This window comes from Heterodontus francisci, chromosome 23 (assembly GCF_036365525.1).
Source record: "Heterodontus francisci isolate sHetFra1 chromosome 23, sHetFra1.hap1, whole genome shotgun sequence".
Classification (NCBI taxonomy): domain Eukaryota; kingdom Metazoa; phylum Chordata; class Chondrichthyes; order Heterodontiformes; family Heterodontidae; genus Heterodontus; species Heterodontus francisci.
The window spans coordinates 33,214,324-33,242,249 of record NC_090393.1 but is presented as its reverse complement, the minus strand read 5'-3'; the positions used below and the strand labels follow the sequence as shown (position 1 = coordinate 33,242,249).

The window sequence follows — 27,926 nt, the reverse complement described above, 5'->3', positions numbered from 1 at the left end:
ATAACTTCACTGCAGTAAAGAATTAAAATGCAATTTTGCAGTAAAGAATTAAAATGCAATTAAAATAAAATAAAAAAATTATAAGTGCTTCTGCCTTACGATTTTTCTAAGACAGACTATAGGCTTGCAAATATGTTGTGAGGCAGTGTTGTTTTTGATTTCTAGTCTGTTTCTCCTGGTTTAAAAACTCCTTTTAAAGAAAAACAATCTTTGATTCAAGCCAGACTCCTCCTCTATAGAGTAGTCAGTGCAGTGGCATGCTTAACACACTTCCCATCTTCCCCTTCATCTTTTTAAATAAGACATTCTATATAGGCTAACATTTACAACTGCTGCTGTGATGTTAGAAACTGTAGGGTATTTCACAGCCTTTTCTAATAGACTGTGCTCTGTGTATCTCAGACCAATAGAATTACTGTAAAATCTGATATTTCTCATTTGGTGTACCACAACTTAATTTTTTCATGTCAAGTAGTAAAACATTGCTGAATAATTTATGGTGTGAAGCGCCTTGAGATGTTCTGGAGAGAAGTGACAAGTTGTGAAATTTGGTTCCAGTTTTTCAGTACTGCCAGTACCATTTTGGTGAGGGCATTAGCATACACACAGAGCATCCACCGAAAGTGTTTAGAGTAGGCAGATTGTGTTGTCTATCAGCGTATATTGTTTTTTGATGCCAGTGCTGCCATTTTGGAGCTCATTGTGCCAGCTAGCGCCCTCTTCTGGCCTCTCTCAGCTTAATATGCATTCAACAGTTTAAAGGGATCATCATCTACTTTCAGGTTAGTTGCTGATTGATTTCTACTGGCGATTAACAAAGTGTTTGGTGGTTTCCAAAGTTGTTTAAAATTGCTGAGGCCTGGACTTTGTCCTGATTTCAAGGATTCTGTGCAAACTACTTGCTCCCAGATGTGGATGCATCTCGTTGGACTACAGTAATAAAGGAAGAATGAAGTGACACAGAGCAGGGCAAGCTTCTGGAAGTGGGAGGAGGAGGAGAGAAAAGGGCTTTCAGCAGGAGGCCATATCTGTCCACATTGTTCTGGGAGCATTTCTTCTTCCTGTACCTTAGTGAGGAACAGTGCATCAGATGTCATAAAACAGAAAGTGCTGGTAATACTCAGGTCTAGCAGCATCAGTGCAAAGAGAAACAGTTAATGTTTCAGGTCTGTGACCTCTCATTAGAACGGCAACGGTTAGAAACCTAATTGGCTTTGAGCAAGTGAAAAGGGGAGGGGGCAAGAAGAACAAAAAGGAAGGTGTGTGATAGGGTAGAGGGCAGAGAGTGCATAAGGGAGGTCACTGAGACTCTGTATTCCAGGACAACTGAATATATTTCATTCTGTCCTGCCAGAGAGAAGCAGGCGGGGTAAGCACACCCTTTGCCAGGATTGCAGGCTTCCCGATGGTGCACGGTGCCATTGACCATGCGGGACGGAGCATGTCAACCAAAGGGGATTCCACTCCCTCAATATCCAGCTGCTGTGTGACCATATGCAGCATATCATGTAGGCCAATGCCCGGCAGTTGCCACGGTGTCTTCATTCTGCGGCAGTCCGCTGTGCCATCTGCATTTCAGCCACCGTGACACCGTTGCCCATGTAACGAATTAAAAAAAAAGCTTGTGCAATGCCCACATCCCATGAAACGAATTTTAAAAACGTGCCCAGTGTCTCACTGTGTACAGATCCCGCCACTAAGCTATCCTCTAATGTACGTGCAGTGACAGTATCTGAACTTGATGGCTGAGTGTGTGAAAGCCAGTGACGCTGTTTTTTTTTCTTCACTGTCTTCCTGCTCTTCCACCTCTTTCTCTTCCACCACTGTCTGGCCAGGTTGCAGTTCCTGGGTATCTGAAAGGAGACGGGCACAAGGGTATGGTTGTGTTGAAAGGGGGGAGGGAGGGAAAGCAAGAGGTCTATACACCATCTGCAGTTTGTAAATCATAAGAGATTGTGGGATATGAGAAGGAGAAGTAGGTATGAGGATAGTGCTATCTTAAGGGGTTTCAGCCCCGCCACTGCCATGGCATTCACTCGAATGATGGCGACCACCGACACTTCCTCTGAGGTAAGGACATGCAACTGTACGTGTCCCCTGCTGCTTAGGTGCTGCTGCCTCTGTTTAGGTGCTATTTTATCCTGCAAGAGAGAGGGAAGTGTGTCAGTGTGGGTGATGTGCCCATCATGTCTAAATAGCTGGCAGTGTGTGCAAGCTCTTAGATGTGGGTGTGAGGCTTGCAGCAGTACTACATGTGTGAAGGTGAGGTGAAGCAATAAGCATTTTGAGTCGTGATTGATAGAGATTATTGGTGTGAGTGATAGGGGTGTGGTGCATTGAGAAGTGTGTGAAGCTAGTGAAGCAGTTGGTGCAATATAGTATATGAAGATACATTCGATGACCTTGACCACTCATGGGGTCATTCAGTTTCTTTGACACTGCATCCAGCTCCTCGGGACCAGATGCCTGGCATTGACCACCACAGTTATATGGTCTCACAGCCTTCACAAAGTTTGTTTGGAGGGCCTTATGGCCCCCTGCAGATACATTGCTTCTCCTCACCACCTCCTGCACCAAGGCCTCCAGTACAGCATCAGAAAATCTTGGAGCCCACTCTCTGCCATGTTGTGCTGTTCTTAGAGTCATAGAGTCGTACAGCATAGAAACAGACCCTTCGGCCCACCGCGTCCATGCCGACCATAATGCCTATCTATACTAATACCACCTGCCTGCATTAATTCCATATCCCTCTATGCCTTGCTCATTCAAGTACCTGTCCAGATGCCTCTTAAATGTCGCTACTGTTCCTGCCTCCACCACCTCCTCAGGCAGCTCATTCCAGATACCCACTATTCTTTGTATGAAAAATTTACCCCTTTGATCCCCTTTAAACCTCCTTCCTCTCACCTTAAATCTATGCCCTCTAGTTTTAGTCACCCCTACCATGGGAAACAGACTCTGGCTATCTACCCTATCTATGCCTCTCATCATTTTATATACCTCTATTATGTCCCCTGTCAGCCTCCTTTGCTCCAGGGAAAACAGACCCAGCCTATCCAATCTCTCTTTATAACTCAAGCCCTCCAAACCAGGCAACATCCTTGTGAATCTTTTCTGCACCTTCTCTAGCTTAATCACACCTTTCCTGTAGTGTGGCGACCAGAACTGCACACAGTACTCCAAGTGTGGCCTATCCAACGTTATGTACAACTGTAACATGACGTCCCAACTCTTGGACTCAGTGCCTCGGCCGATGAAGGCAAGCATGCCATGCGCCTTCTTCACCACCCTGTCTACCTGTGTTGCCACTTTCAGGGAACTATGTACTTTCACCCCAAGGTCACTCTGCTCAACAACACTCCCCAGGGCCCTGCCATTCACTGTATATGTCCTGCCCTGGTTTAACTTCCCAAAATGCATCATTTCACACTTGTCTGCGTTAAATTCCATTTGCCACTCCCTTGCCCACTTTCCCAGTTGATCTATATCCTGTTGTAACCTTAGACAACCTTCTTCACTGTCCACTATACCACCAATTCTGGTGTCATCTGCAGACTTATTAATCATGCCCCTTACATTCACATTCAAGTCATTAATATATATGACAAACAATAGAGGGCCCAGCACCGATCCCTGCGGCACACCACTGGTCACCGGCCTCCAATCTGAAAAACAACCCAACACTAGCACCCTCTGCCTCCTATCACCAAGCCAATTTTGTATCCAATTTGCTAGTTCACCCTGAATCCCATGTGTTCGAACCTTCTGAACCAGCCGACCATGCGGAACCTTGTCAAAGGCCTTGCTAAAGTCCATGTAGACAACGTCCATCGCCCTGCCCTCGTCAATCCTCTTGGTCACCTCCTCCTCGAAAAACTCAATCAAACTCGTGAGACATGATTTCCCACGCACAAAGCCATGCTGACTATCCCTAATCAGACCATGCCTTTCCAGATGCATATAAATCCTGTCTCTCAGAATCCCTTCCAATAACTTTCCCATCACTGATGTAAGGCTCACCGGTCTGTAGTTCCCTGGTTTATCCCTGCTGCCCTTCTTAAATAAAGGCACAACACCTCCAGTCTTCTGGTACCTCACCCGTGGCTAACGATGATACAAAAATCTCTGCCAGGGCCCCAGCAATCTCCACCCTTGCTTCCCATAGAATCCTAGGATACACCTGGTCAAGCCCTGGGGATTTATCCACCTTAATGCGCTTCAAAACCTCCAACACCTCCTCCTTTGTAATGTTGATATGCTCCAGGATATCGGTGTTCCCTCCCTTGAACTCACTAGTTTCCATGACCTTCTCCATGGTAAATACGGATGAGAAATATTCATTTAAGACCTCGCCCATTTCCCACGGCTCCACACATAGATTGCCACACTGATCCTTAAGGGGACCTACTCTCTCCCTAGCTACCCTTTTACTCTTAATATACTTGTAGAATCTTTTAGGATTCTCCATTATCTTATCTGCCAGGGAAATCTCATGGCCCCTTTTCGCCCTCCTAATTTCCTTCTTAAGTGTAGTCCTACATCCCCTATACTCCTCGAGGGACTCGCTCGATCCCAGCTGCCTATACCTGACATATGCCTCCTTTTTCTTGACCAGACCCTCAATATCCCTCATCAACCAAGGTTCCCTAAACTTGCCAGCCTTGCCCTTCCATCTAACGGGAACATGCCGGCCCTGAACTCTTCCTATCTCACTTTTAAAAGCCTCCCACTTGCCAGATGTCCCTTTACCTGTAAACAGCCTCTCCCATTCAACTTTTGAGAGTTCCTGTCTGATGCCATCAAAATTAGCCTTCCCCCAATTTAGGACTTCAACCTGAGGACTAGTCCTATCCTTTTCTATAACTATCTTGAAGCTAATAGAGTTATGGTCACTGGTCCCAAAGTGCTCCCCCACTGACACATCAACCACCTGCCCATCCTCATTTCCTAAGAGGAGGTCGAATGTAGTCCCTTCTCTAGTAGGGCCATCCACATACTGCTTCAGAAAACTATCCTGGACACGACAAATTCTTCCCCATCTGATCCCTTAGCACTAAGGCAGTCCCAGTCAATAGTAGGGAAGTTAAAATCACCTACTATTACAACCCTATAATTCCTACACCCATCTGTGATTTCCCTACATATATGCTCCTCCACTTCCCTCTGACTTGGGGGGCCTATAGTATAATCCCATCAAAGTGATCACCCCTTTCTTATTTCTAAGTTCTACCCATATGGCCTCGCTGGACATTCCCCCTGGGATATCCTCTCTAAGTACTGCCATGACTACTTGTGTCTTTCCCAAGTCAGAATCAGTTGTAAAATGATTTCCAGCTCCTGCTTTAGCCAGAGAATGCACCTCCCCTTTAAGGGGTGTGGGTTGGCTTCAAGTAGTGTAGGCTAACTTTAATTAATGCTAACCTCTCATTACTTTGCACCCCTGCTCAAAAGTGCAGACGCTCAACAGTACACTCAGCGCTGGCTGCACGCTACAGTTATTTAAGTTAGCAAGCAGCACAAGGTTTGCACGCTGCCTGCATCAGAAACATGGTTAGTTGCACATTGTGATCCCTGCATCCTTTTTTGGGAGTTATCAAATTTCATGGCCAAGATGTTTTATCAATGCTGCACGCCTAGGTTTTACAGTTCATAAAGCAATATTATTGGGGTTGGTTCGCTCATCTAGCCAGGTGGCTAGAGTGTGGTGCAGAATAACAACAACAGTGTGGATTCACTGGTAGCCCTTGGGTCCAGCCTCCTCACCTTGCCCTATAGTGATATCATGGCATAAGCCATGATTAACAACCCTTGGACAACAAGGACGCTACATAGAAGGAGAGAAAGAAATACAATGATTGTTACACTAAACTTCTTGGTAGAATTTTAGTTTTACTCAAAGTACTGTGATCTGGGTTAGTGCATTTTTCTTCCTGCATAAATCTGCTGAAAGATCCAAGGGCACAATGGTTATTGTGATTTTTATTTTGTGCTTGAGCAGCACACTTTACTTTTGTATTGTCTTTAACCCATGCTGTTTTCATTTGTCTGCTTGACTTATGTTTTTATTTTCCTTTCTCCCCACTTAAATTCTGAAGTCTTTAACCAATGAGCTAGCATCAGCCAAATCTCAGTATGAGCAAATAACAGAGGATATGAGAGCTTTGAAGGGGGATAAAGAACAGATGATCCAGCAAGGAGACACACTAAAATCTGAGAAAGAGTCCTTATTCTCTGAACTTTCAGAGCTGAAGTTGCAGTATATTTCCCTGCAGAGAGAGCAGCAAGTGCTAGAATCAAAGAATGAGGCACTCCAGTTGGAAAAGGCAGCATTTTTAAAAGAAAGGCAGGATTTTGAGTGTAAACAGCAACAACTTGGTCTGGAAAAGGAAGCTACAGAGACTGAAAAAGGCCAGTTTCTCATGGAAATCAAACATTTGCAGCAGCTACTTGATAAGTTGACAAAAGAAAATGAAGATCTCCAAGTCTCGCAATCCAATCTAAGTAAACTATTAGCAGAAGTTCAGATAAACAACAAAGTAACAGAATGTGAACAAACACAACTGCTTCAAGAAAAGGAGGAGTTGTCATCTGCCCATAGGCAAGTGATTACAGAAAAAGAGGAACTTACGAAAGAAAAAGACAAGATTACAGAAGATTTCCACAAGTCATGTGCAGAGACAGCCATTACTCTTGAGAAGCTAGTAAAAGAAAGAGATGGTCTGATGGTGGAAAAAGACTCTCTTTTATTGAAATACTCAAAGTTTGAAGCTCAGTATGAATTTTTAGCTAAGGAGAAAAATCTGCTGCAATCAGCAAGTGATGAACTTACATCTGAAAACGAAACTCTTGAGAAGGAGAAGGAAGATCTTGTTTTAAGTTTGCAGAAGACTATCCTTGAAAAGCAAACCTTCAATAATGAAAGGGATCAACTACAGAATAATCATGATCTTTTGAAGAAAGAACTAGAAAAATACGTGAAGGAAAATGCAGAACTTAAGGCCTCAAAATCCAGCCAATCAAAACTCTTGGATGAGATTAAGAATAGCAAAGAGGTAACAGACTCTGAACACGTTCAGCTGCTCCAAGAGAAGGAAGCACTAACTACATCTCAGAGAAAACTTATTGTAGAAAGGGATGAACTTGCTAAGGAAAAAATGGAGCTGATTTTAAAGCTGCAGAAATCAATTGAGGAGGCTGCCATCATTGAGATGAAGCTGAGTGAAGAAAAAAAAACTCTGAAAACAGAGAGAGATTCACTTTGGCTGAGGCAGTCACAGCTCAAAACTCATTGTGAATCTTTACAAAAGGAAAAGGAGACCTTGGAATCAAAAAACAATGTGCAATTGTCAGAAAATGAATCTCTCTTGGGCGAGATAGTCAAAATTAAATCAGAGCAACAGCAGGTTGTCTCTGAAAATACAGCCAGAGCTGCAGAACGGGATCAGCTCCTCAGCAACATTGAGTTCTTAAAGGAAGAACTTGGCAAATTGGCCAAAGAAAATGGAGAGCTCCAGGTCTCAAAATCAAGTTTGTCTATACTTTTGGATGAGATTCAAAACAGCAAAAAGATTGTGGATTCAGAGAGACTCTGTTTGTTGCAAGACAAGCAGAGATTAGCAGCTGAACTTCAGGAACAGTGCTCTGAAAAAGAAAATCTTACTGCACAGAGGGTGGAATTAGAGGATAAATATAACAAATTGAATGAACAGATGAGAGTATTTGAGAACCAAATAATACAAGACAGGGATGCAGCAAAAATGGAAAAAGAAAGCTTCATTCTGGCTCATTCAAAACTTGAAAGTCATTTTCAGCTATTACAGAAAGAAATTGATGTTCTTACAGCTAAAAATAATGAACTACTTTCAGAAAAAAACTTACTAGTAAAAGAAAAAGAGGTAATTGAAGCTGAACAAAAGAAGTCTGCTAGTGAGAAAGAAGACCTAACAGCTGAGAAAAATTGGCTGGTGTCCGGTGTTGAACAGATGAAAAATGAGCTTGACATATTAACCAAAGCAAAAGTAGAGCTGGAGGTTTCACAATCAGATCTTGCGAGACTCTTGGATGAACTTCGCTGTAGCCAGGAGGTATCTGACTTGGATTGGATAAAACTGCGGGAAGAGAAAGATAATTTACTGGCAACAGTACAAAAGCTACACACAGAAAAAGAAGAGCTTGTTAGAGGGAAAGACGAGCTAGCTGAATCCCTCTGCAGGTTACGTGAAGAGGCTGCTGTTTCTGCTCAAGACAACGGAGAAGCTGTAGCAAAACTCCAGCAGCTGCTATGTGAGAAGGAGGTATTGCTGAAACATGAAGAGAATCTTGCTTCCCAATTAAAAGATCTTCAGGTTCATCAGAATATTACTTTATCAGAGAAAATTGAGGTACCAAATATAAACATTCAGATAAATCCAGAAAGTTATGGGCACTTTAGTTTACTAATGAGTGCACTAATAGGTTTGGTTTTGTACTTTTTTTTGATCACTATTAACAATGTTTATCAACTATGTTTTAGATTGCATTAATTCTGGGAAATGATTTTTGTTGGCTTGTCACTCCAATAAATAGTGAATTAATTTGCATTACATGCAGTTAGAATTCTTGTTCAAGAGTGTGGATAAAATGAAGTTTTAAGCTTGATGGATATACGTTAACACAGAAAAGGTTTAGGTTTTTCTGTTCATCATTGGACCCAAGATCATTTCAGTCCTGTTTATCAAAAGAACTGTTTTACAAGTTCCCAAATTTAACAGACTGATTATCCTCAACAAATCATTTTCTTGGTTAATTAAAACAAAATCCTGATTTTCTTGTTGCAAATTTGTGTTTTATACAGAATGCAATTATTTCTTAAATCTTCACACTTATCCACAGTGACAATAATATTTACTGCCAACAGCTAATTTCAGCAAAAGCAAAAATTATTTGAAGCCATTAGGCATAAATGTACAAGTGTAAAGCTGTTGAGTGAGTGAATGCATTCGGGGGTTTTGTTGCATAGTGGTTATGTTACTGAACTAGTAATCCAGAGGCCTGGACTGATCATCGGAAGACTTGAATTCAAATCCCACCACAGCAGCTGGGAAATATAATGTCCTTTAGGGAAGGAAATCTGCCATCATTACCTGTCTGGCTTACATGTGATTCCAGACCCATAGCAATGTGGTTGACTCTTAACTGCCCTCTGAAATGGTCTAGCAAGCCACTCAGTTTAAGAGCAATTAGGGATGGGCAACAACTGCTGGCCTCGCCAGCAATGCCCGCATCCCATGAAAGAATTAAAAATAACTTAATTAAATAAAACCTGGCATTAAAAACTAGTATCAGTAATGATGGCCATGAAACTACAAGATTGTCATAAAATCAATCTGGTTTGTTAATGTTGTTTAGGCAAGAATATCTGCCACCCTTACCTGGTCTGACCTATATGTGATTCTCGCTCCACAGCAATGCAGTTCACTCTTAACTGCCCACTGAAATAGCCTAGCAAGCCGTTCAGTTGCATTCAAGAAGGTGGTTCATCACCACCTTCTCAATTAGGTAATTAGGGATGGGCAATAAATACTGGCCTAGCCAGTGATGCCCACATCCTGTAAATGAATTTTAAAAAAAATTGAGCTCAGCCGCACAGGCCAGGAAGCCACTCAGTTGTATTCAAGAAGGCGCTTCATCACCACCTTCTCAATTAGGTCGTCAGGGATGGGCAATAAATGCTGGCCTTAGCAGCGTAGCCCACATCTTGTGAATGAATGACAAAAATTGAACTCAATCATTCAGACCAAGGTGCTCCCAGGTTTGATTTTGCTCTATGCTGAGTTCACTGATCATTGTTCGGGTACCAGTAGTGCTACTGCAACTGTCCTAAGTGACTCTGGATAAGGGTAAAAATAAAGAAAGGCATACATTTATAAGAGCACTAAAGAAATGTCTCAAAATGTTTCGGTCACAAAGAACTACTGTACTTTGAAGTAGTGAATTGTTACTTCTTTACTGTTCTGTTAAACACCTTGGAATGTTTTTCTATATCCAAGGTGTTTTCTCATTGCAAATTAAGTTATATTAGGAGTAGTTAAAGAAGGGTTATATTAGCCAGGGTTTCCAGTCCTGTACACTCTTCAGTGGATGCATATGAGAGATATGAGAGCAGGATCTTAATCAGCTGCAATTACTGCCCTGCACCTGTGGTTGAATAGGTGTGGATGCTCACCATTGCAGTTCAGGCATGAAGAATGCCTACTTGATAAAACAGCAGAGAGGTGCCAGTGCCCATTGGAAGCATAGTCCAGCTTGGCTTCCTTTTGTTCTGAAGAAAACTGGTGGGTGAGAGATGTGAGTTTGTACATTTAAGCTAATCCATTAAAATTTAATAGCAACATCTACCAGTAAAATTTCCAAATTGTGCTTTGCATTTAAAGCAAGCTAAATGAATACCTAGATTTGGCAACAAAGTAATATGCAGCATATAAGGTTTTAATTAGCTTCAAAACAAATATCTAGTATCTAATTCTTAAAAATAATCTCTTTGTAACTCACAAGGTGAATTGGCTTGTTGGCAGTTTCTAATGTCTGAGAATTTTAACTTTACTTTTCTCCATGTTAATTATGTTAATTCAAAAAAAAAATCAGTAGTATGTCTGGCATGAAATTGGATCTGACACATTGGAATCTTAGATTTTGCAATATATATATATATACTTTGTGCAGAATTTTAAAAAGAATATTTCATGGTAATGGTGACAAACATTCAAATTGATTACATAGAGTGCAAAAAAATATAGGTTCAATGCAACCTATAGTCAAGTCAGAATTCATTATGTGTAAGACATCAATTAACTTGATATATTCACAAGCAATAAGTGTTTAACTTTTAGAAGTTTCCTCTGATCTGTTTCAGTGAAAGGTTAAAAAAAAATTTAATTGGGATATTCTTATTTTTAGGCTTCCAAAAAAGTTGAAGAGGCTGGACAGTTATTAGAGCAGGTTATGAAGGAGAAAAATTTACTGGACCAACAGAAGACTGAAACTTTGATAGAATTGGAAGAATTCAGGCTGACCAACCAGAAGCTACAAAATGAGGTAAGAGCTAACCCATTGCTTTGTTATATGTGGGCTCTGAGGTTTAGTATACAAGACATTGCTGTAAAGACACATAGGGTAAGGGGTGCAAGTAACTGATGTCAGATTGCAACCAAGGGTGGATTAAAAATACGGTGGACCTGTTTTCTCTAATTACTATTTATTTTAGTAAAAGTGCACCCTGCACCTGATGGCCTGCATCCTAGGGTCTTAAACGTGGCTGCAGAGGTAGTGGACGCATTGGTTGTAATCTTCCAAAATTCCTTGGGTCCTGGAAAGTTTCCAGTAGATTGGAAAACTGCAAATGTAACACTATAGTTAGCTTAACATCTGTCATTGGGAAAATGCTAGAAACCATTACTATGGAAGTAATAGCAAAGCAGAACATTTAGAAAATCATAATGCAATCGGGCAGAGTCAACATGGTTTTATGAAAGGGAAATCATGTTTGACAAATTTGTTGGAATTCTTTGAGGATGTAACAAGCAGGATGGATAAAGGGAAACCCATAGATGTAGTGTATTTGGATTTCAAAAAGGCATTCAGTAAGGTGCGACATAAAAGGTTACGACACAAGATAAGAGCTCATGGTGTTGGGATAATGTACTAGCATGGATAGAGGATTGGCTAACTAATAGGAAACAGAGTCGAGATAACTGGGGCATTTTAAGGTTGGCAAACTGTAACTAGTGGAGTGCTGCAGGGATCAGTGCTGGGGTCTCAACTATTTACAGTCTATATTAATGACTTGGATGAAGGGACCAAGTGTATTGTAGCCAGATTTGCAGATGATACAAAGATAGGTAGAAAAGCAAGATGTGAGGAGGACACAAAGAGTCAGCAGAGAGATATAGATAGGTTAGGTGAGGGGGAAAAGATTTGGCAGATGGAGTATATTGTATGAAAATGTGAGGTTGTCCACTTTGACAGGAAGAATAGAAAAGCAGAATATTATTTATATGGAGAGAGACTGCAGAATGCTGCGGAGCAGAGGTATCTGGGTGTCCTTGTACACGAATCACAAAAGGTTAGCATACAGATACAGAAAGTAATTAGGAAGGCAAATGGAATGTTGGCATTTATTGCAAGAGGAATGGAGTATAAAAGTAGGGAAGTCTTGCTACAACTGTACAGGGCACAGACACAGACTGCACCTAGAGTACTACGTACAGTTTTGGTCTCCTTACTTAAGGAGGGATTTCCCTGCATTGGGGGCAGTTCAGAGAAAGTTCACTGGGTTGATTCCTGGGATGAAGGGGTTGTCTTAGGAGGAATGGCTGAGCAGTTTGGGCCTGTACTTGTTAATCAGTTAATTGCGTATCAGTTGTTGAATTATATGCAGGTGGAAGATGTTAATTGGGGTCTTAATTGAGCACTTACAAGGACACTCTTCCAGAGACTGGTGGAGGTTTTTGAGTGAGGAGCTACATGTTTGTCATCCTTTTACTCTGTAAAATAAATGTGAAACTGAGTAAAGATAGGCTCCAGCATCACCCTTCCACAACAAGTTTTCTGGAATTTAACATGGTAGCAGAGGATGGTTGCCTAAAGCTGAAGGTTGGCAACTAGGATTTTATTTTTACATAGAAAACTAAAATCTCACTGGCTATTGTGGAAGTCATGGCAAAAAACAAGTGTAAATTGTCAGGGTATGATTATCCTCCGATGTCTGTGTCTGAACCATATGACCAGTGGAAGAATGAAGTGGATATGTGGATACGGGTTACACCCCTACCAAAGAGGGAAAAAAAACATGGTATGGCCCTGGCATCGTCACTTCCTGTCGGAAGTAAAATCGGAAGTGAAGTGTTTTGTGAACTGAATGCTTGTCAGTTTGGTACTGAAGAGGAGTTGGCTACTCTGCTAGAATTAATGGATGAAATTTGCAAGAAAGATGACCTATTGAATGCGTATGAGACATGGTCAGACTTTGGTCGATTTCGGAAACAGATGATTGTTTGATGGAGGAATATATCATGGACTTTAACAGACTGTATAGAAGATTGAGGAAATTCAATTTGGAAATCCCTGGTTCAGTGCTAGTAAATTGCTAGATTGTGCAAAGGTGTCACATATGGACAGGCTCCTGGTTCTAACTGGAGTTTGGTTCTTGGAAAAAGACTGCCTGTTAGATCAGATGTCAGTGGCCTTAAAGAAATTCCTGGAGAAAGAGTAATTTTCTCCAGTTCTGGTAGAACAAACAGGCATTCTGCAGTGACACAAAGAATGGAGACTCGATGTTTACTGGATTTCAAAATGGTCCAGATACTGGATGTAGGCATAAGAACAATGGAAGAGATAAAAACAGGAGAAATGAGGATGAAAGCACCTTGAGCAGGTCTGTAGCAGAAGGCAGAATTGAAACAACAATCATGGGCGAATGAATCCTAGGAATGCCGAAGGAACAGTTAATAGGTGCTTCAGGTGTGATTCAAAGTATCATTATGCAATGAACTGCCCAAAGCAGAGAGGCAGAGTCCTCGAACTAACACATGACGCAGAGAATTCTGAGGCAGAAGAGGAAGATAATGATGAATCTGAACAAATTGTACTAGTCACAAGGAGTTTTAGTCCTGTGATGAATGTGTTAGTTGCGGATTCATTCAACTTTGCTGTATTAGTGCTTGCACATCAACAGTATGTGGAGCAGATTGGTTACAATGTTATCTGGATTCACTCAGTGAGAATCGCGCAAGGTTAAGGAGTATAAAAGTACGACCAGCTTTAGGTTTGGTGATGACACATTGAAGTCACTGAAGAGAGTAGTAATTCCATGTAAAATAGACGGAGTAAGCCACTTTATCAGTACTGATGGCGTCTCCAGTGAGATACCTTTACTGTTGAGTAAATCTTCAACGAAAAAGGCACAATAAAACTTGATATGGAGCATGATAAGACAATTGTTTTTGGAAAGTCAGTGAACTTGCAGTTTACCCAGTCGGGGCATTATTGTATCCCCTTAACAAAACCTGATGTTTCTAGTCAGTGTTGGGGAAGTATAAATGGCATCAGATGTTAAGAATCAGAGATAAAAATCAGATTGTCTTGTAGTTACACAGACAATTTGCGCACCCTTCTTGTCAGAGATTAAAAACCCTGCTAAAGGATGCAGATGTGAGTGATGAAGAGTATACGCAGATAATAGAACAGATTAGTAAAAAGTATAGAAGGACACCATCACATCCTATTGTAAGCCTTCCATTGGCGCGTGACTTTATCGAGGTAGTTGCCATGGATTTAAAGGTATGGGACAAAGACAAGAATATTTTCATTCTAAATTTTATAAACCAAGCAACTAGATTTAGGCTTTCTACAATAATAGCAAGGACAAAAAGATGATTATAGATAAATTTGTGAAGAAATGGATAGGGACTGGATCTGCTAAGTTTCTGATTGATAATGGAGGGGAATTTATTTAGAGATACAGCACTGAAACAGGCCCTTCGGCCCACCGAGTCTGTGCCGACCAACAACCACCCATTTATACTAACCCTACAGTAATCCCATATTCCCTACCACCTACCTACACTAGGGGCAATTTGCAACAGCCAATTTACCTATCACCTGCAAGTCTTTTAGATGTGGGAGGAAACCGGAGCACCCAGCGAAAACCCACGCAGACACAGGGAGAACTTGCAAACTCCGCACAGGCAGTACCCAGATCTGAACCCGGGTCGCTGGAGCTGTGAGGCTGCGGTGCTAACCACCGCGCCACATGAATATTATGGTTATGAATACTGCAGCTGAAAGTCCTTTCAGCAGTGGGTTCTGTGAATGGAATCACACAGTGATTGATGAAATGCTGCATAAAATCGTAGCTGATCAACCAAACTGCAACTTGACAACTGCCATGGCGTGGGCAGTTCATGCAAAGAATTCGCTTCGGATGGTTGGAGGATATCTTTTGGTCTAAGGGTGGAATCCCAAATTGCCTTCTGTACTGAGCAACAGTCCTCCTGCTCTAGCACAGGGTTGTCCAACATACGGCCCGCGGGCAGGATCTGGCCCAAGGATGTAAGCTGTTCCCAGGGCCATTCTTCATCCTTCCCGTGACTGGAGCTGAGAAATTTCCCTTTGTCAGTCTGGCTGCTGACACTTTCAGTTGCAGAGAGGAGAATGCTCTTTTAAAGTTCTTTTAAAAGTCAGTTCTCTTAAAAAAAAAAAAAAAAAAAAATCGTCGTCCCGAGTCTGTTTGGAAAGAGGTGTCCTCGATGTCAGCAGCTGTCGGCTCTGAAACCGACAACGATCTTTTTTAAAAGAACTGACTTTTAAAAGAACATTACAAGAGTATTACACTCTCTGCAACTGAGTGGACGGAGAGCCGGAGAGAGAAAGGGGGACAGGGAGGGAGGGAGGGTGACGGAGAGCCGGGGAGGGAGGGTGACGGAGAGCCGGGGAGGGAGGGTGACGGAGAGCCGGGGAGGGAGGGTGACGGAGAGCCGGGGAGGGAGGGTGACGGAGAGCCGGGGAGGGAGGGTGACGGAGAGCCGGGGAGGGAGGGTGACGGAGAGCCGGGGAGGGAGGGTGACGGAGAGCCGGGGCGGGAGGGGGTCGGAGAGCCGGGGCGGGAGGGAGAGAGGGGGACGGAGAGCCGGGGCGGGAGGGAGCGAGGGGGACGGAGAGCCGGGGCGGGATGGAGCGAGGGGGACGGAGAGCCGGGGCGGGAGGGAGCGAGGGGGACGGAGAGCCGGGGCGGGAGGGAGCGAGGGGGACGGAGAGCCAGGGCGGGAGGGAGCGAGGGGGACGGAGAGCCGTGGCGGGAGGGAGCGAGGGGGACGGAGAGCCGGGGCGGGAGGGAGCGAGGGGGACGGAGAGCCGGGGCGGGAGAGAGAGAGAGGGGGACGGAGAGCTGGGGAGAGGGAGAGAGGGGGACGGAGAGCGAGGGAGACGGAGAGAAGGGAACGGAGAGAGGGAGGGAGGGGGACGGAGAGCCGGGGAGGGAGGGGGACGGAGAGCCGGGGAGAGAGGGGGACGGAGAGCCGGGGAGGGAGAGAAGGGGACGGAGAGAGGGTGAGAGGGGGACGGAGCCAGAGAAGGGGACGGAGAGCCGGCGAGGGAGGGAGAGAGGGGGACGGAGAGCCGGGGAGGGAGGGAGAGAGGGGGACGGAGAGCCGGGGAGAGGGAGGGACGGAGAGCCAGAGAAGGGTACGGAGAGATGGAGAGAGGGGGGCGGTGAGCCAGAGAAGGGGACGGAGAGCCGGGGAGCGAGGGAGAGAGGGGGGCGGAGAGCCAGGGAGGGAGAGAGGGGGGCGGAGAGCCGGGCAGGGAGGGAAGGAGAGAGGGGGACGGAGAGCCGGGGAGGGAGAGAAGGAGAGAGGGGGACGGAGAGCCGGGAAGCAGAGAGGGGGACGGAGAGCCGGGGAGGGAGGGAAGGAGAGAGGGAGACAGAGGGAGGGAGGGGGACGGAGAGCCGGGGACGGCGAGCCGGAGAGGGGGACGGAGAGCCGGGGAGGGAGAGAAGGGGACGGAGAGCCGGAGAGGGGGACGGAGCCGGGAGGGAGAGAGGGGGACAGAGGGCCGGGGACGGAGAGCCGCGGAGGGAGGGAGGGAGAGAGGGGGACAGAGGGGAGGGGAGGGGGACGGAGGGACGGAGAGCCGGGGAGGGCGGGAGGGTGAGCCGGGGAGGGAGAGAGAGGGATGCAGGGAGGGAGGGAGACAAGAAGGGGACAGAGCAGGGGAGGGAGGGACGGAGAGCCGGTGGGGGGGAGGGAGGGAGGGGGCGGGACTGAGAGCCGGGGAGGGAGGGGTGGGGACGGAGAGCCGGGGAGGGAGTAAGGGAGAGCGGGGGAGTGGGGGGGTGGTGACAGCCGGGGAGGGAGGGGTGGGTGGGGAACAGCCTGGGAGGGAGGTAAGGAGGGGGACGGAGAGCCGGGGAGGGAGGGAGGGTGGGGGGTGGGGAACGGAGAACCGGGGAGGGAGCGATGGGGGGGGGAACTGAACGGAGAGCCTGGGCAGGGAGGGAGGGGGGTGCGAAGGAGGAGGAGTGAGGGGGACGGAGAGTCGGGGAGGGAGAGAGGATGAGGGAGGGAAGGAGAGAGGGGGAAGGAGAGCCGGGGAGGGAGGGAAGGAGAGAGGGGGAGGGAGGGAAGGAGAGGGGGGAACGGAGAGCCGGAGAGGGGGAGGGACGGAGTCGGGGGGTGGGGGGGGGGCGAGAGAGAGGGAGAAAGGGGAACGGAGAGTTGGGGAGGGAGGGGGACGGAGTGCCAGGGAGAGAGGGGGACGGAGAGCCAAGGAGGGAGGGAAGGAGAGAGGGGGAGGGACAGAGAGTCGGGGGGTGGAGGGGGGAGAGAGAGGGGAACGGAGCCAGGAGGGAGAGAGACAGGGGGACGGAAAGCCAGGGAGGGAGGGGGAACGCAGGGAGGGGGGGACGGAGAGCCGGGGAGGGAGGGAGAGAGGTGGACGGAGAGCCGGGGAGGGAGGGAGGAAGGGAGGGGGATGGAGAGCCTGTTGGGGGAGGGAGGGGGACGGAGAGACGGGGGGGTGGGTAGGGAGGGGGACGGAGAGACGGTGGGGGGGGGGGGGGGAGGGATGGAGGGGGCGGGACTGAGAGCCGTGGAGGGAGAGAGGGGGACGCAGGGAGGGAGGGAGGGCAAGAAGGGGACAGAGCCGGGGAGGGAGGGAGGGGGGGACGGAGAGCCCGGGGGGGGGGAGGGAGGGAGGGGGCGGGACTGAGAGCCGAAGAGGGAGGGGTGGGGACGGAGAGCCGGGGAGGGAGGGAGAGCGGGAGGGGGCGGGGGGCGGGGGGAGCAGCCTGGGAGGGAGGTAAGGAGGGGGGCGGAGAGCCGGGGAGGGAGGGAGGGAGTGGGGTGGGGGAACGGAGAGCCGGGGAGGGAGTGGGGGGGGAACGGGAGAGCCGGGGAGGGAGTTGGGGGGGGGAACGGAGCAGGGGAGGGAGTTGGTGGGGGGAACGGAGAGCTGGGGAGGGAGCGATGGGGGGGGGGAACTGAACGGAGAGCCTGGGCAGGGAGGGAGGGGGGTGCGAGGGAGGGACGGAGAGCCGGGGAGGGGCGGGGGGGAACGGAGGCAGAGGGAGGGAGAAAGGGAGACGGAGAGGCGGAGGGGAAGAAGAGAGAGTAAGAGCATGGGGGACACAGAGCCAGAGAGAGAATGGGGGACAGAGAGCCTGAGGGAGAGAGGGAAAGGGGGGCCGAGGGCCAGAGGGAGAGAGAGGGGGGTGCCGAGTGCCAGAGATAAAGGGGGGCCGAATGTCAGAAAGCCAGAGCCAGAGAAAGGGGGTCAGAGAGCCAGAGCCAGAGAAAGGGGGTCAGAGAACCAGAGAGAGAGAGAAAGGGGGACAGAGAGGGGGGTGGGGGCACAGGCTGGGGCGGGGACATTGAGCAGGGAACACTGGATGCAGGGGTATGGTGGGGGGAGAGAGAGAGGGGAGAGATGCAGAGACGGGGGGTGGAGAGGGACAGAGACAGAGTGGGAGAGAGAAAGAGAGATAGACAGTCAGAGAAGGGTGAGAGTCGGAGTCAATTTACTTTTGGCACAGAAGGAGCCAATTCAAGCCAATGCCTTCTCTCCATGGAGCTGTGCAGTCAGTCCCACTCCCTGGCTTAATCCCTGTAGCCCTGCAATTCTATTTCTCTCGGGTGACCATTCATCTTCCTCTTGAAGTCATTGATCGTCTCCACTTCCACCAGCTTTGTGGGCAGCAAGTTCCAGGTCATTACCACCCGCTGCGTAAAATAAAAAAGTACTTCCTCATTTTTCCCCTGCATCCTTTGCACAAAACTTTCAATCTGTGTCCCCTAGTCCTAGAGGGGAAGGGGGAGGAAAGAGAGAACAAGACACACACACACAGACTACTCTGCATCGCTAGATCAAGTGTGCAGGCAGAGATTGACTACTTAATAAAGCACAAACAATACCAGGTATGTTACTAAATCAGTTTTCACAATAGTGATGAGAAAGTAAGTCAATAAATTTGTCTTCTCATTTAAAGCTTCTTCACAAAAATGCACATCTGTTTTTATTAGTGAGATAAATTGTTAATGTCTTTATCTCTTGAAATTTGCTCACCGGCCCCCTGGGCTGAGCAAAAATTGCAATGTGGCCCTCCTCCTGAAAAGGCTGGACAACCTTGCTCTACAAGGTACTACAATTATTTCAATTTTTTATGCACATTTGAATGCTTTAGATGCTGGGAGATGGGCTTTCATCAAGGCTGACGTCTCTGAGAAAATTCAGAGAGCTCTGAGGCATCGTATAAGGCTATCTGAGGCGGAATTCAATTCAGGAGGTTTGTGTATTATAGGAGAGAGGGTCATATAGAATGGTAGGGCCCTGGTAAGACAATAGGTCATGACGAGAAGACAATAGTTATCAAGCATGGAAATCAAACTGTTAAGGTTCATTCCTCATGATTAATTGGGGTTGATTACAAAATCTCAGAATCTGAGCAGCTGATAGAGGGAAATAAGGCACCTCAAATGCTCATGTGTTTTGTGATGAAGTTCCTGAGGAACAGAATATGGTAGATCAAGGGTTGGATAGTAATGTGAGCGATCATGATGCTCAGGAAAGACATATGGCATCCAAAGGCCAATTGCTCCGAGTAAGTACTCAGGTGACATATACTCCAGAGGGGTCTAATGAATGGAAGGATGCAACAATTGTGGGACGTTCAGGAAAATCTAGCAAGTTTAAATATTGGTTGAATGTTCAAGATGACGGCCAAGAAGCAAGGTCCATGGACTGGCGGAATGGGGTGAAAGGGTGGAGAGTAAGAAAGCACAGTGCAAGTTCTAATAGTGGATCTGGAAGTGACTCTTGCCTAAGGAAGTGATCATGTACTGGAGAAAGAGCCTCCAATCGTATGTGAGGGAGATTTTATCAGCAGTTGTCCCAAAAGACATCAAAGTGTTAATAGAGGCAATAGTTTGAACAGATGCCATAATGAAACGAAGGCTAGAAAGCAGACTCTGAATAGAACTAGAAGCAGAAGTCCTCATGACTGTGACGTTTTAGTGACTGCCAGTAAACTCAAGAATAACTAATAAGAGAAGCAAAACATAAGGAATTAGAGATGGAGAGAGTTTGAAGTCTACTCTGAGGTACTAGATAGGAGATAGCCGGCCTTGTCACACAGATGGATTTGTACTGAAAACGTCCTTCGTAATGGGACTTAAAAGGCTTAAGTGAGGCTAGTTGCGTGGGGTTTTGAAGAGCGACTGGGTGGTACCGATGTTAGAGTGGACTCTCCCACAGCTGGAAAAGTGATCTTGAAAATCTTTTTAGTTCTTTTGGCCACATATTCAGGGGAGTGTAGATCCATTGTCATAAAAGCTGCATTTCTGCAGGGTAAAACCTTTCAGAGAGAAATGTTTCTGAAACCACCTAAAGAGGCAACAGATGGGGAAGAAAAACTATGGAAACTGAACAAATGCGTCTGTGGTCCTAATGATACTTCCAGGGTGTGGTATTTCTCGGTGAGATCCGTTTTGGTGAAAATTGGTTGTGTTCAACTAAAAGCCAATCCTACAATGTTTTATTGGTATAAAGGGAAACTTTCAGGCATATTCATGATGCGCGTTGATGAGTTCTGCAAATTTGTGAAATACGTTATTAAGATTAGGGCAGAATTCAAGATTGTGAATCAGGCTTGTGAAGCCTTTAAATATATTGGTTTAGGTATGAAGCAGACTGATTCTGGAATAACTTTAAATCAATAATCCTATTTAGTGAATGTTATTCCCATCCCAGTTAATCGTGCTAGGTCATCATAGAAAGATGATGATGTATCTAAAACAGAGAGTGAGCAATTGCGAGGCTTGATTGGTCAATTAAACTGGTTGGGCACTCAAACTAGATCAGATGCTAGTTTTGATGTGCTGGAGTTAAGCATGATGATGAAACATCTATAGGTTGAGAATGTTTTAAGGGCAAATAAAACATTGAAAAAAATTAAATCTGGAGAATTGTGTACTGAAGTTCCCATCCATAGGTGACTCAAAGAACATGAAGCTAGTAATTTTTAGTGATGTTTCACATGCTAATCTTCCTGATGGGTATTTGAGTGCAGCTAGTTTCATAATATTTCTAATGGGTGAAAATAGGAAATGTCCTTTAGCTTCGGAAGCTAAGGAAATAAAATGGGTCGTTAAAAGCACTTTAGCCATGGAAACACTGGGTCTTGTGGAGGCAGTGGATATGGGGTTCTATTTATCAAATATTTTGGGTGAAATTCTGAACATACTGAAGATAGAATACCCATTGAATGTTATGTGGATAATCATTCTTTGTAGGACAATGTACTCTCTTTTTTTTAAAAAAAAAGTGAAAGTGAGAAAAGACAATGTATTGACCTTGCTGGATTCAAACAAATGCTGGAGGGAAAGGAAATCTCCAAACTTAAATGGGTATGTGCAAGTCATCAGCTATCTGATCCTACTTGCATTTCTTTTAGTGAAACAAAGAAATTGGGGTGCTAGAGGAGGGGGCGTCTCACAATCTAATACTTTGTACCTAATATGGAATTTATTTTGAAATGTTGTTTGAGCATGTTAACCATGTTGAGCATGGTTAGCACCGCAGCCTCACAGCTCCAGCGACCCGGGTTCAATTCTGGGTACTGCCTGTGTGGAGTTTGCAAGTTCTCCCTGTGTCTGCGTGGGTTTTCTCCGGGTGCTCCGGTTTCCTCCCACAAGCCAAAAGACTTGCAGGTTGATAGGTAAATTGGCCATTATAAATTGCCCCAGGTATAGGTAAGTGGTAGGGAAATATAGGGACACGTGGGGATGTGGTAGGAATATGGAATTAGTGTAGGATTAGTATTTTAAAAATGGGTGGTTGATGGTCGGCACAGACTCGGTGGGCCGAAGGGCCTGTTTCAGTGCTGTTTCTCTAAATAAATAAAATAAAAAAAATAAGTTTTATTATAAAAGGAAGGGAATCTGTTCATTGTGTATCAATTGTTTAATTATGTGCAGGTGGAGGGTGTTAATTGGGGTCTTACGTGAGCACTTATGAGGAGACTCTTCATGAGCTTGGTGGAGGTTTTTGAGTGAGGAGCTACATGCTTGTAATCCTTTGCACAATAAATGTGAAACTGAGAAAAGATGGGCTGCAGCATCATCCTTCCACAACAAGCTTTCTGGAATTTAACAATACTGATTGGAGTTTAGAAGAATGAGAGGTAATCTTATTGAAACATGTAAAATTCTGAGGGGACTTCACAGGGTAGATACTGAGAGGATGTTTCCCCTTATGGGAGAATCTAGAACCAGGGGGCATAGTTTCAAAATAAGATGGAGATGTGGAGCAAGTTCCTCTCTTGAGGGTCGTTAATCTTTGGAATCCTCTTCCCCAGAGAGCAGTGGAGGCCGAGTCAGTAAATATATTCAATGCTGAGACAGACAGATTTTTGATCTACAAGGGAGCCCAGAGTTATGGGGGGGTGGGCAGGCAGGAAAGTCGAGTTAAGGCCACAATCATATCAGCTATAATATTGAATGGCGGAGCAGGCTCGAGGGGCCAAATGGCCTACTCCTGTTTCTTATGTTGTTATGTCTGTTCTGAGTATTCACATGTTTTTTTTTAAATTAATGTAATAAAAATGGTCTGCTTGTCTTTTCTGTCACATTGTCACTGCGGCATCACTTTCTTTAAGATACTTGCTTGGACAATTTAGTCCTGCTCAACAACAACTTGCATTTATATAGCACCTTCAGTGTTGTAAAATATCGCAAGGTGCTGCACAGGAGCATAATCTGACAAAGATTGACACAGAGCTTAAGAAAGATGCATGAGGACAGGGAATCAAAAGCTTGGTCAAAGAGGTAGGTTTTAAGGAACATCTTAAAGGAGAGAGGGAGGCGAAGAGGTTTAGGGAGAGAATTCCAGAGCTAAAGGCATAGACATGGTCTTCAGTGGGTCAGGCAAAAGAAGTGGAGTAAGCACAGAGGCCAGAGTTGGACAAATGCAGAGTTCTCAGTGTTGCAGATTTTGGCATTTGTCATCTTGATGTTTAATTGAAGGAAATTCCAGCTCTTCTAGGACTGAATATCAGACAAGCAGTCTGACAACACAGAAGCCGTGTGGTCAAAAGCGGTGGTGAGGTAGAGTTGGGTGTCATCAGCATTACATATAGAACCTTATGTTGAATTGTTGTCACCGTGGGCATCACCACTACCTCTGCTGTCTACTTTGGCACTGTGTTCTCCTCGCTCCACCCTTCCTCCCCAACAATTGCTATTCCCAGGTTTTCTTGTCTCTCTCTTCCCACTCTTCACCTGAATCCCTCTATAGCTCCCTGAGTAAGTCCCACCATATGTAGTCTTGTTGGGTCATTTCAGCTTTTTCCATGGCAACAACAGGGCTTAACAGTGGCTGCAGCGGGGCCGGGATGTTGGGCAGGAGTGACACCAAAGGCCCTGGTGACCAATTGATGTGGATAAGGTGCTACTTCTACTTTCCCAGAAGTAACCATATGCTCAATAACAAATATTTATAGTTGGATATACATAACATATCCATGTATATCTCCACCACACCCCTGGGTATTCTAACTCAGTTTAAGATCTGTCAGCAAAAGTGGAGTGGTGCATTTGTAATGGGAATGTTTTCAGTTAAGAGCAAATTTTTATAGGATAAGGCAATTTTAAGATAAATCTATTGTGTTTAACATGGATAAAAGAATTTGTTTTGTTGGCAAGTTACTTCCTGGGCAATTAAAAAGTTTTTTCATTGGTTACTAAGGCTGCTTCATGTCTGAAAATCTCCAACCACCCCATATTCTTGACCAAGACAGATTTTTGGATTCACTTTGCTTATTGGCTAAATATCCAGCCCTTTGAATCAGTTTTCAGGTAACGAGAGAACAAATTTTGCTCTGGTGGTACAAAGATTTGTGGAAGTATCCAAAGCCAGGTAAATGCTGGCTCAAATTTGCCTGTATTGGAGAGATTGGTGATTTACACTGTAGGTTTTGTAATCTAGCATGATAATTTCACCGTTAATAATATCCCCATATTTTCCTGTATTTCTAATCTTAATGCATTCCAGCAAGCAGGGTGGGAAATCAGAAGTCATGTGACCAATGCTTGCCCCCAACTTTTTCAGTGACATTATTAAATCAGCATAGCTAAAGCATAGGCATCATCTATCCGACAGTGTAGAAAATTGCCCCGGGTAAGTCATATCCACAAAAAGCAAGATAAATCCAATCTGGCCAATTAACTGCCCCATCAGTCTACTCTCAATCAGCAAAGTGATGGGAGGTGTCCTTGACAGTGCTGTCAAGTGGCACTTACTCAGCAACAACCTGCTCACTGATGCTCAGTTCGGGTTCCACCAGGGCAGTTCAGCTCCAGACCCCATTACTGCCTTGATCCAAATGTGGACAAAAGAGCTGAATTCCAAAGGTAAGGTGAGAGTGTTGGCCTTGACATTAAAGCAGCATTTGACTGAGGAAGCCTAGCAAAGTTGACGTCAGTGGGAATTGGGGGGGAAAACTCTCCTCTGGCTGGAGTTATATCTAGCACAAAGGAAGATGGTAATTGTTGTTGGAGGCCAATCATATCAACCCCAGTACATCACTGTAGGAGTTCCTCAGGGTAGTGTCCTAGGCCCAACCATCTTCAGCTGTTTCATCAATGACCTATCCTCCAACGTGGGAATATTCGTTGACAATTACACAATGTTCAGTATTATTTGCAACACCTCATACAGAAGCAATCAGTGCCCACATGTAGCAAGACTTAGACAATATTCAGGCTTGAGCTGATACGTGGCAAGTAACATTCGTGCCACAGTTCCAACAAAAGACAATAAATAATAACCAGTAAGTCAATATAATAATTCTGAATATTTCTTGAGAGTAAACTTAATTTAAATAAATACATGTCCCTCCGTTTTCCATACCATTCTTGGAGAAATCACACTGTTGCTAGGCACCATTATTTTCCAGTGGCAAAAAAATAGGTTTCAATTCAGGAAAATCATGATCACTGTTGATTTTTGTAAGGCGGTAGAGTTGTGGTTAACATAAATATTGTTTTCGCGGGGGTAACAGTGAAGGAGTGCAAAATTGGAAATTTTGGTGGCATAGATAATGCAATAATTTTCTGCAAGATCTGTAGGTTCAAATTGTCAGTTGAACATATTGACCCAAATTGTATGGTCAGCAGCAAAGCAATGGTGTTTGCTGCTGATCTTGAAGAAACCTGCCCACAAAGATCTAGTGATCTCTGCAGCATGGATTTCCCCTTTCCTGATAGTTTGAATCTGGCAGCAACTTGAGGAAATCTCCAGGTATCCAGCAATAGTGATATGATCAAGTAGGCTAAGCAGTCATTCACATTTAAGTATTCTCACATGCAGCAAACCAGGAAGTAAGATGCACTGATTATTCTTCACTTTTAATTAAATTTTGCAGACAGTGAAATAAATGATTACGACATACGTGTTGTTAGGAAAGTGCTTCAATTTTTTTTTAAAATATTTTTATTTCTTGAGGACTTGTGTTAAAACTGAAAAGATTCCATGGATGTAATTTTTTTTACCAAGTTCACCAAAAGGACACTTGAGATGTTGTTCGGAAACCACCTGTGATTTGAACTCAATAGACAACAGAACCCTTGGTGACTTGGAAAAATGGTTACAGAGAAGCCACATGTCAAGGTTTATGGAGGTCAGGAGGTCGACTCTCTGTTTTGGGTTTGGACATTGTTTTCATTTTAGTTCGGGTGTGAACAGTTGCTGATTTCCTGCCAAGGAGAAAGAAACCACCCAGCTCACCACCTTCTCTACCTCTGAAGAAATCCTGCAAAAATCCAGTGAAAGAGAGCTAAAATCCCTGATGCTGCATAGTCCCTGAGAAGCTGAGAAAAATCCCACGATTCAAGTGTGTGCTTGATGCCATATTTCTCCTGGAAAGCCTACTAGAATGTTTTTCGACATCTCCAGAACAGACTGCTTCTGAAATGATCCCATTGACCCGTCTTCATATACCCGAAGACCAGACCAAAATAGGGACAACTGACTTCCTTCCATATCTTTTTTTCAAGAATTAGAAAGTATTTGGCCAAAGTTTTCTTTTTTTGTAACAGACCTCTGCAGATAGAATTTCTGTATTTTTTCCAATGTGTGTGTGAGTGTAATTGAAATATGAAAGTTCTCTTTTTAAATTCCCCAATCAGTTAATGCTTTGCTTCATTACTGGTTAAGTCTTGTTTCATAACAAACTGATAATAGGTTTCTTTAATAAACAACATTTTGTTCTGGGAGAAAAAATAAAGTATACAATTGGCTGTACCGGTAACCGGGTAAATATTTAAATATATGTTGGGACCTGTGGAGAAGTGGAACTAGAAAAGACAGTGCACTCCTCCTGCCTCGGTCGTAACAACGTGGAATTAAGGTAGAAGCTAAAGTTTCATGAACTTTGAAAAAAGATTATTTTAAGCATATGCGCTAGTTTATCGTGTAGAAATTTTACATTCTATAAATATAAGATTAATTTTTAAGGCCAGAAATGTTTTCAGCAATAATTATAAACTTAGCTTTTTTTTTAATCCTTTCATGGGATGTGAGCATTGCTGGCAAGGCCAGCATTTATTGCCTATCCCTAGTTGCCCTTGAAGCTGGTGCTGAACTGCCGCAGGTCATGTGGTGTAGGCACACCCAAGGTGTAGGAAGGGAGTTCCTTTTTTGATCCAGTGACATTGAAGGAACTGCGATATAGTTCCAAGTCAGGATGGTATTTGGCTTAGAAGGGAACTTGTAGGTGGTGGTGTTCCCATGCGCCTGCTGCCCTTGTCCTTCTAGGTGGTAGAGGTCGCGGGTTTGGAAAGTGCTGTTGATAGAGGCTTGGCGAGTTGCTGCAGTGCATCTTGCAGATGGTACATACTGCTGTCACTGTGCACCGGTGGTGGAGGGAATGAATGTTGAAGCTGGTGGATGGGGTGCTGATCAAGCAGGTTGCTTTGTCGTGTATGGTGTTGAGCTTCTTGAGTGTTGTTGGACCTGCATGCGTCCAGCACTCTTGACTTGTGCCTTGTAGATGGTGGCAGACTTTGGGGAGTCAGAAGGTGAGTTACTGTCTGTAGAATATTCAGGCTCTGACCTGCTCTTCTAGCCACAGTAGTTATCTGGCTGGTCCAGTTAGGTTTCTGCTCAGTGGTAACCCCCAGGATGTTTATTTGGGGGATTCAGCAATGATAATGTCACTGAATGACAAGGGGCGAAGGGAAGAACCTGGATGTTGGACGTGTCCATTGCTTGGCACTTGTGTGATGCGAATGTTACTTGCCACTTATCAACCCAAGGCTGAATGTTGTCCAGGTCTTTCTGCATGCAGGCACAGACTACTTTAGTAAATAAGAGAGAGCTCACCCAGAAACAGCAAGAGCAGAGCATAAAGAGCCTGAGAGACAGTGAGTTCACCCAGAGACTGGGAAACAGCAGGAATAGAGCTGAGTGTAAAGAGCCCAGGGGGAGAGAGAGAGTTCACCAGAGAGCTGGAAATAGCGAGAGCGGAGCAGAGCATAAAGAGCCCAGGGGGGTGGTGGGAGAGAGAGAGAGAGTTCACCAGAGAGCGGGAAACAGCGAGAGCGGAGCAGAGCATAAAGAGCCCGGGGCGGGGGGGGGGGTGTGGAGAGAGAGAGAGTTCACCAGAGAGCGGGAAACAGCCAGAGCAGAGCATAAAGAGCCCGGGGGTGGGGGGGGGGAGAGGGAGAGAGTTCACCAGAGAGCGAGAAACAGCGAGGGCGGAGCTAGCTGCTGCTGCCACCTGTCTACCAGCATTTGGAAAGAAAAATCAAGGTGTGACATCACGGGGTGTTTGGTTGATGAGTATTTCCTAATTATCTAAACTAAGAAATAAACTAGTGTCTCTTAGCTTCTTTTTA

General features: G+C 45.1%; 1 protein-coding gene across 5 annotated transcripts in view; it reads left to right on the top strand.

The window, feature by feature from the left end:
• clip1a (CAP-GLY domain containing linker protein 1a) overlaps positions 1-27,926 on the top strand; it is a 231,074-nt gene that overhangs the window by 140,691 nt on the left and 62,457 nt on the right. For 4 of the 5 annotated variants that reach the window (XM_068055040.1, XM_068055039.1, XM_068055041.1 and 1 more), the window contains 2 exons: positions 6,096-8,381; positions 10,936-11,073. In XM_068055040.1, coding sequence (XP_067911141.1) covers positions 6,096-8,381; positions 10,936-11,073 — 2,424 coding nt within the window. The remainder of the gene's footprint in view (positions 1-6,095; positions 8,382-10,935; positions 11,074-27,926) is intronic. The other variant, XM_068055043.1, reaches the window with a different exon arrangement.